Below are 10,000 nucleotides of genomic sequence, written 5' to 3' on the forward strand. Positions count from 1 at the left end.
ACGCACGCACGCACACACGCGGACGCACGCGGACGCACGCACACGCACACACGCATGCTCACACACGTACACACACACACACACACACACACACACACACACACACACACATACACACACACAGAGTGAGAGAGAGAGCAAGTTGCGGTTTGGTTTTTTAATATGCCTTCTGAGCCCAGAGTGCCGAGGGGTCGCAAGCGCTGGTTTAACCCGATTTACACGCCACAGCTCCCCGAAATGAGTACCACATGACTGAACCCCCCTCCGCTGTGCCCAGGTCAGCTACTCAGGTGTTTATGATCTATCCCTTAATGAAGAACCCTGGCCATGACCCCAGCCAAGGGGTCAGGGGTCACACAGTAAATTCTAATGGCTTACCAGAGAGACCTCGGAGGGGAAGAGAGGGGCAGGTGGGCGGAGGGGGGGGGGCGTTAAATGAACTATGTTAGAGATCCTCACATGCAGCAAGCATGCTGATGTGGATAGAGAGAAAAGGGGGGATAGGGAGAAGGTGTGAGGCTCAGGCCAGGACTGAGTCAGAGACAAGAGACTGAACCTGAACAGAAGACGTGGTTACAGGTGGACGTCGCTAAGGATACGGCAGCGCCGCCGAAGAGGGAAATGGACGTATAGAGAGGGGGGGGGGGGGGGGTCATGGGTAGACTGGGTGATGCACTGGGATGAACGAGGGATGAAGGGATGGCTAAGTGTTATGGAAGTGATGAGAAAAGGGTAGAAAAGGATCGCCTGACGGGGCTTGTTGCCGAGAGAGAATGAGATGGATGGAAATATGAGAGACCCCCCCCCCCCCCCCCCTCACCTCATACATCCTAACCTTATTTGGACACAGCACATGAATCCCTCCCTCCTCATCCCTTTTACTTTTCTGCCTCTCTCTGCATTAGTCCGGCAGGACCTTGTGATTTGGCCGCTCCTCTGCTCAGAGTTATGGCTGTTGTTGCTCATAAAGCATATTAAAGCTCTGCGTCTGATGTGGTGAAACGTCCCTGCGGCTGCGTTGCTCAACACAGGGTGGCGTTTTTGTTGGCCGGGCCGCCGTGTGTTTACCCAGGCCCCCGGGTCCTGTTACGACCCCACAGCCGGGAGGGAGGGGGGGGCTTTTTTGGCCGTCCCCTCTGTCACCCTCAGGAGGGGGGTAGGGTGTGTGTGTGTGTGGGGGGGGGGAGTGGTCAGAACTGAACCATCACTCACTGCACATTTCATCTCCTGTATAAACGCAGATAAATGCAGATAGACGGAGGTGAGGGTCTGAAGAGATGGAGGGAAGGAGAGACAATAAGAGATGGAGGGAAGGAGGAAGGAGAGACAGTAAGAGATGGAGGGAAGGAGGAAGGAGAGACAATAAGAGATGGAGGGAAGGAGGAAGGAGAGACAGTAAGAGATGGAGCTGGAGAGAAGAGAGTGTGTGTGTGTGTGTGTGTGTGTGTGTGTGTGTGTGTGTGTGTGTGTATGTGTATGTGTATGTGTGTGTGTGTGTGTGTGTGTGTGTGTGTGTGTGTGTGTGTGTGTGTGTGTGTGTGTTAATGGCTCATTCATTACCTGTCTGCTGCTACTCCTACTCTTGTACCTCTGGGTAATTAGTCACTAACGGTGGAGTCAGTAGATGATGTAAGGATCAGTGGTAATGACATCACCGCCTCCTCCATCTCCACCCCCACATACAGGAAACTCTGTGATGTCATCGTCCCAGAGTGCCACAGTGGCCGAGTGTGTTTGTGATGCTGGCCTGGCCTGTCTGAGGGAGTTTTTCCGGAATAACCCGGAACATTGAGTTCCATTTCTCATGGCCTCCGTCTGACTGGGGTACCAGTCACACCAGTAACTAGTGTGGCGTGGCGTGGTGGCTGCTGGGAAGGGAAGGGGCGGGAGAGGCTGACCACAGGTTTCCTTCTGTTTTCCTGTCGTTCTGCTCAAGTTGCTACAATGAACAAAGAGCTCTGTTGCTCAGGTCAGCTCCGAGGGATGAGTTAATACCAGTGAGAATGTTCTTTAGGATTCTCTTACCACCCTCATAAACACGCAAACTGTTCCACCAATAAACAAGGGGATTCCTATTGTTCTATTGCGAAAGGTCGGAGTCGGACAGTTGAGAAGGAAAAATAACCATGCGAAAATCCACCGTGAAGCAAAGCAAACAGTGGCCCATATCTCCCGGCTGGTTCACACCGCGGCGAGCTGTGTAACGGTTGGGTTAGCCATTAGCCATAACAAACAGGCCCTTCTCCTGATACAGCGGGGGGATTAACATCCACCGCTCGCTAAATGGACTCCATATTTTCCTGAAACGTGAGACACGACATGACTGTGTACAGCCACATGGACCAGAACTGGGGCCCCCAGCCCGGTCTTATTCTGTCTGTCTGTCTGTCTGTCTTGTCTGTCTGTCTGTCTGTCTGTCTGTGAGTCTGTGAGTCTGTGATTGTCTTCATGGTAGCCCGTAGAGATAAACAATCTCTCCTCCTCACATGTTATGGAGAATGTGCCCTCGTCTTCAGTTGAACAGTCTTAACAGCCCCCCCACCTCAGGCTGGAGGTCACAGCACGCTGCTGTACTTTATGCTGTGTATGACGCCCAATTACCCCCTCACTCACCCAAACTCCTCAGGGCTCTAATGCCCAGGTTTATTTGGGGAAGCCCCCTTCCATCTCTCTGCCCCAAAGCCCTTTCTGTGGTTCTCACTCTGCAGTATAGAATAATATACCATCATGCTAGGAGAGAAAATCAGCTAGCATTTGGGAAGTCAGAATTCCATTGCCAAAGTCAACTCTACCCTTTAAAATACACACAAACACAGCACTATTCAAATGCCACCACCCACTGCTTTGGTTTTAATAAGCCGTGTCACTAAAGGGTCAGATTTGAAGATATGTAACAAGATATATTTGAGTCATGTGAGAGATGTTATTTTTAAAGGATATCTTTAAGAGAGGTGTTGCTTGGAGAGGTCGTGCTGATGGGGTTCTCTGACCTCCACTCTCACAAAAGAGGCAGCCCTACTCCGAAATAACTATTTCGTTTTTTTTTCTCGTTCCTTCCTTTTTGGTGAAAGAGAGCTGGTTTAAAAAAGCCTAAACATCAGGTGAACTGTGGTCAGGTGAAGAGCAGAGCACGCCACTTCAGAGGAGAGAGGTGTTGACAGGGCTCTCGCCCCCCCCTCCTCTCACCCCCTCACCTTACCCAATGACGTCCGTCTCTCACCCCACCTCAGGGGCGGAGCCAGCGGCCTGCGACGTCACTCTCTCTCTCTCTCTCAGGTGCAACTTCACTCATCACCCCTGTCGCCTCCACACCTGTGTTTGTGTTCCCAGGTGTTGTCATGGTAACTAAGAGTCCGGATGACTGAGTTGATGCTTTTAGTGGTACTAATGACACCCAGAGGTGAAGCCCCCCCCCCCCCCCCAGTCATTAGGGGCCAAGGAGAACCGATGATTCTCAGGTGTGTGCTGTTTGTGTTTTGTCTCTCAGTCACATTGTCTCATCATTCTGTTTCTCTCTGTTCTGTCATATGGGTTTCGTCATGTCAACATTAGGCCTGTGGAGAAACATGCTTCATCTACTCCCACCCCATCTCTCTCACTCTTTTTCTCTCCACTCCCTCCCGTTCTTTCTCCACACCTCCCCAAACCCACTCTCTTCCTCTCGTCTCTCCCATTGCAACACACCTGAAAAGGGAGCAGCTCTCTCTCTCTCTCTCTCCCTCCCCCCCACCCCTACTCTGTCTCTCCACACCCTCCCTGTCCCTCTCCCTGGCTCCGCTCCCGTGGAGTCTGTCCTGAGTGAGATGTGCAGCCCCTCTGAGTTGTTAATAGATGCTGCATTGGCGGAGGAAAACCGATGACCTCTTTTGGATAAACTACAACTATTTTCTCCATTTGAACTCGAAATCGTTCAGGATCTAAATTGTGCAACGATGGCAGATGCTGACAGGTCTTTGGCCAGTGTGTGTGGGGTGGCCATCCAAAAAAACAGCTCCACTATAATCACTCACACTTCCTGGTAGTCACATACTCCATTTATAACATAGCATTGAGAACCAGGGGGCAAGAGGGAGAGATACGGTGTATGTTGCTTGTATAAAAAAGTCAAATGAAAAAAAGGCAAATTTATTCCCTGTATTAGCTGTAATGCAGTCATCCTGCGGTGAGGGGGAATGGAGGGTCACTCCAAATCCCTACCTGTGTGTGGGTGGAGGCGGGAAGGTTGAGGGATGTTTTTTTTCTCATAGAATCTTCCACTAAGCCTCTCAGCCCCTGGGCCCTTGCTCACTGACAGAACAGGATTATGGGATTTGCAGTTCTGGAAGAATTCCAGAACAGGTGCGTAACCCCTTTTGTTGATGAAACTTTGATGTTTCCATGACAAAAAAAATACATCTAAAAGTAACTGCCACTTTGGACTCCAAAGCGGCAGTTACTTTTAGATTTCTTTTTTTCTTCTAGTATCAGTGTAATTTGTTCACCACCATACATGACAAGTTCAAACAAGTTCATGGAAAAGTAGCGCCTCGGTCACATGCTTGCAATAATTTATCTTTTGTGTGGCTTTGCTCTAACAACAACAGTAAACAGTGTTTTCTAAATGAAGGAGAGAGAGAGAGAGAAGTGAGAATGTGCAGTTCTAAATATAACAAGACACACACACACACACACACACACACACAAGCCCAGAGTAATGTATTGGAGTGTCGTATGAGTAAGAGACAGTTTGAGGTCTGTGTGTGTTAGGCTGGTCCGTCATGGAGTGTGAAGACAGACTTCATAAGTCATCGTCCCTCAGCATTATGGCAGCATTACTACAGCTCCGAGACTACCAGTGAATACCCCAGGCACACACAACGCCACTGTCCCCCCCCCTAAGACCTCCCCAAGGCCTGACCCCCCGGGCTGACCCTCTCACTCCATCTCAACCACCCTGACAGCCCCCTGGCCATGTCTGGTTCCACGGGGCTCCTCCCCTGGCCAAGTGACTCCCTAGAGTGGGCAAATAGCCTCCCAAGATCCCCAATCCCCTTTTGTGCCAACACAGCCCGTGTCTTACGTTTTTCCTGTCCCTTCTCTTGCCAAAGAAATGAAATGGGGAAAAGAAAAAAGGAGAGAGAGAGAGAGAGAGAGAGACAAACACACACACACACACACACACACACACACTCACACACTCTGGCATGGGTTTTGCTGTCTGCTCGGTTTTCACGGCCTGCGGTTTTATTGGACTTTCCGCCGGGCCGTGGGCGAGGTGAAACGGCCATCGCCGCCCTGTTTGGGCTGTAACCCTCCTGTACGCCCCCTCCCCCGGCTGTCCCGCCGTGCTGCTGCCAGTAAAGGAAACACATTAACACCAGAGCCAGTAACAGAGCGGGCTTTGTGCACAGCCAGGCACAGGAGTCCATTAGGCCCTCTGCACTGCTGCTCCAAAGACCAATTAGGGCTGGGGGGGAGGAGACCCACTCCACACAGAGGTGTAAGCTTTAGTGGGGACTACAGGTGTGCCTGGGGAAAATAATGTCTAGTTTATGACTGATTTGGGCTTGGGTATAGCTCTGTGTTTCCATAAGAGTCGTTGTCGTCGTGGTCGTCCCCCCCCCCCTCCACCGTGTGCAGTTTTAATAACCTGTGTCTAACCTGTGAGCCTGAGTTTAGCTTGGATGGAGTTGCAGACCGGACCCGTGCCATTCTGGATAGTTACCAATTTGGGTTTTTATTTCACTGCCAGGTCCAACATGTGTGCTCTGTCACAGCTTAAGTATGTGATAGGGAAAATAGTGTGTTTGTGTGTGTGTGTGTGTGTGTGTGTGTGTGTGTGTTTGTGTCCGTGTCCGTGTCCGTGTGTGTGTGTGTGTGTGTGTGTGTGTGTGTGTGTGTGTGTGTGTGTGATGGAACGCGCGTGGTTATCTTCTAGGGCTGTTTGGTGGAGCTGAGCTGCTTGGTTGTGTCTGTCGTGACTCGTTAGCCAGTCAACCAGAGCTCTTATCTTCTGAGACAGAAAGGTAGATGGAAGGAAAAGAGGGAGGAGATACAGGGTGACGAGCACTGATCATAGCTGTGAGGCTCTATTCACACACACACACACACACACACACACACACACACACACACACACACACACACACATTACATGGATGGCAGATGAAGAATAAGTGATTCAAATGTGAATAAAGCGATGATTAATAAAGAGATGATTTTACTTGCCAGTGCAAATGACCTGGCAGATTAGAGAAAGCACCCGGGGCAGATGGGATTGTGCAGAGACAGGATGGGTCTGACATTAGAGGGGGTTTCCAATGAGCATTTATCTTCGCTTCGTGGACAGATGCTATTTCCAAATGAATATGTCAATGATATTAATTCATGGTTTTTCAGGGAATAATAGACAGCTTTGGTGACTGAATTTGACAGCTTGTTTCATTATTTGAAACGTGAAAAGTCAGCTATTGCTTAGCAAATAAGCACCTAAAGGCTATTAAGTTGTATTTTAGTATTATATACAACACAGTTACTGTTCAGTGGTGACACAAGACTATACAACCAACACAAAACAGGCTAGATTTCTAATAAACCCGTCTCACCCTCTGAGGTCTGTTTCTACTCAATGTCTATGCCTGTCACTTTTATATTAAATAATTACTACACATTTGGTGTGTTCACATGATTGGGTTGGGGATTTTCCTGTGCTTAAATCCGGGGTCTGCTACACGTCATTGCACAGTGATACAGGCAAGAGACAGCCACTACCTAATTATGGTCTGGATGGCTTTAAACATTGAGTGTTACATTATACATCATGCATGATGAGTTCCTGTGGCCTATCATTTGATCTCTTGATTGGGCCACATAATGTAATTGAAGACAAAATTGTAAATCTTGTTGTAATTGATATTGGCCAATCTGTTATTGGTACTTTTTCTTTTCTTTTGTAAATAAGCATCAATAAATTCCTGCCTCACAGACGCGAAAAGGACTGATGTTCAGGGAGGAATTCATTCTGACTTATGTTTTTTGAAGCGCTGAAACATACATTTTCATTGCACTGAACCGGCTTGGTAACTAATGCAAAAAATGGGTTCACTTTTTTAGAATTTGTTGAAACTTTTGTGATGCAAATTAGACTTTGTAATTGAATGTAATTAAAGGGACCGTATGAATGGATGAATACATACAAATAGATTATTATCATGTTACGTATGTTCACTATGTTATTGAAAATTAACATTTGGTAAAAATTGGGCATGTATGCTTTTAGAGGTGACTTTTACATTTAGAATAACACATAAATATAAATATATAAATATAGGACTATGTTACCAGAACAACCTTGCTCTGGAATAGCATTATTTGGAAAAGTAAAATATATATGTACCAACACTTTTTGTTTCATTTTGATATGATTCTAACATTTTTTATTTTGACATGTTTTAATGTGGCAGTCCCAAAGTCTAATGATTTAAGATATTTAGAGAAACTTTGTCATGCATTTTATCATTATGCCTTTGTGCTGCTGTGGAGAGAATCCTAGCCACTTCTTACATAATATATGAATATAGCCTCTGCTGTGATTCTGCCTAGTTGTCAGTTATTAAATTAAACTAAACTCAGGACAGGACAGCGTGTATCTCAAGACTCCTGCACCCCCGAGCTTTAATAAAATGTTTCATTTCAGACCTTTATATTATTAGACATGACACTCTAATATTTGGTGTTGATATCCATCCATATTATGCTATGTTTTGGTTGGATACGGCTGCTTGTATCACTGTTTAGTTCTAGGCTATAGGCCTAGGCTACTATCCACTGTCTCTGCTCCATGGTGAGATCAGAGAACACGATACCGGGCCGCAATGTTCCGCCAAACACCCAGAACCTACCCTCGCTGTAGCTCGCTGTAGCTCGCAGCGCAGAAAAAAGCCATTAGGAGATCATTTGTTTTCCCGCAGATAAAATCTCTTCGTGTGTCAGGTCCAAAAGAGCAACAACTGGCTGGCGGTCTGGCAGGCCTACCCGGCCCTGCGGCACTATTGGACCGGACTCTCTGCTCTCTCAGAGTCGGGGTGGTCCCCTAGAGCCATCCGCTTGCTGTTTTGTTCCGTTTGCCATTTTTTCGATGGAATTTCTCAGGCTTTTGAGTTGATAGGCTGACATTCCCATAGACTTGGTTTGGCCGTGAGCCTAGAGTTAATATTGAAACGCCGAATTAAGGGAAAATGTGAGAGAGGAGTCCCTAAATTGATGTAGGCCTAGTGGCTGTAACCTGAGGTGGTAATGGATCACGGCGGCTCCCCAGCTTCTGGGCTTTCTGTGGTGGCTGAGGTGGACCCAGCACAGCGGAGAGGAGGCAGATGATCGGCTGGGTGGCGGTGGGGGTTTCAACGGTCGTGTTTCCATGGTCAAGTCATGACCTCACTCGTATCTACTATTTTGTTTCTCTTTGTTTCTCTCTCAGGGGCGAACTTCGTGACTCGTAAAATTAGCCGCTCTGTGGCGAAGGTTCACCTGGGGCAGCTGGAGAGCTTCAGCCTCGGTAACCTGGACTCCAAGAGAGACTGGGGCCACGCCAAGGACTATGTAGAGGTAACACACACACACACACACACACACACACACTTAGAGTTAAACACACACACTCACACACAGCATTGTGGGGGTATGTTTTCCCAGATCATTTGAGGCCGAAATATGTGATCTGCATGAAGTCTCTTGTGATAGCCTGCCAAAACAGAAACAGAGCGAGAGAAAGAGTGAGGGAATGAGGGAGAGGGAGATGGCCGCTCGCTGTGAGGCCACAGACAGCACTCCAGTTTCCCACAACTCACCCGTGTCCCAAATCCCCCCCCAAAAAGAGAAGAAGAAAGAGAGATGTTAAGGAAATGCCTGGGTCCTGTGGATGATGACAGAAATACAGTGTTTGTGTTAACGTAACGGTGCCAGCAAGCAGGGAGATGACTGGTGAGATGAAACGAACAGTAGGTTGCCATGTCCAGGAGCTGGACGTGTGTGTGTGTGAGAGTGTGTGCATGTATGTGTGTGTCTGTGTGTGCGCGTGTGCGTGCATTTGTGTGTGCGAGTGTGTGATAGGTTAGTGTTAAAACGAGTGTGTGCGTGGGTAGCTGTGGAGATGAAAGGCTCGGCGGGGGTGCCATGTCTGACAGCAGACCTCCTCACTGTGGGCCCTGTTATTATTAGGGGGCGGTGGGGGGGGCGGCACTTTGAGATGGGAGTATGAGTTGAGGGGGTCAGTTTAACTGGAAAGTCGCTGTGGGTCACTGCGTCAGTAGGGTGTTGGCGCGGGGTATCACACTGTTAAGGTAGGGCCGAGACGCTCCGCTGGCGTCAGTCAATGCGTCAGTCAGGGAACGATCACAAGACCAACACAGATCAGTCATATCCCATTTAAACCACTACGGGCGCACCACTCAGGTCTTTGTTCTTTATGATACGATCATGTCATACCGTCCAACAATATTATTGCCCATTCTTTCCTTTCGTTGAGGTCAGTCCGTAGGGGCCGACGCATTTTGTGATCAGAGCTGCCGTTATAGTAGCAGAATTGCATCAAATTGCATCAGGCGTGAGATTCTATTCTATTCTATAGATTCTATTCCCATCTTCTATGGTCCTCTGTGGGGTCACTTGGTAGAGCATGGTGGTAACAACGCGTAGGTTGTGGGTTCGATTCCCATTGGGACCCTATATACTGGAAAAACGTATGCACTCACAGCAATGTAAATTACTTTGGGTGAGCGTCAGCTAAATGGCGTATATTCTATCCTAGATAGAGGAGCTCATGTATTCTCTGTGCTTGTGATGCTCTTTTTTATCCTAGCCATAGTCTAGGGTGAGACCCTGAGCTCCACTTGGTAGTCGGTTGTCAGGGTTTGTTCTTTCCGCTTTAGAGAGCACATTTTGAATTAACTGATATGTTTGAATTAGTTGACTCTTATTTTGTTTCACATGGTAATGGTTGTTTTTGTCATCGTCAGTGCATGAC

General features: G+C 48.0%; 1 protein-coding gene across 1 annotated transcript in view; it reads left to right on the forward strand.

Annotated features, from left to right (window-relative positions):
- gmds (GDP-mannose 4,6-dehydratase) overlaps positions 1-10,000 on the forward strand; it is a 118,259-nt gene that overhangs the window by 42,776 nt on the left and 65,483 nt on the right. The window contains exon 7 of the mRNA XM_080536160.1: positions 8,456-8,583. Coding sequence (XP_080392286.1) covers positions 8,456-8,583 — 128 coding nt within the window. The remainder of the gene's footprint in view (positions 1-8,455; positions 8,584-10,000) is intronic.

Source organism: Nansenia antarctica, assembly GCF_963989245.1.
Source record: "Nansenia antarctica genome assembly, chromosome: 7".
NCBI classification, from domain to species: domain Eukaryota; kingdom Metazoa; phylum Chordata; class Actinopteri; order Argentiniformes; family Microstomatidae; genus Nansenia; species Nansenia antarctica.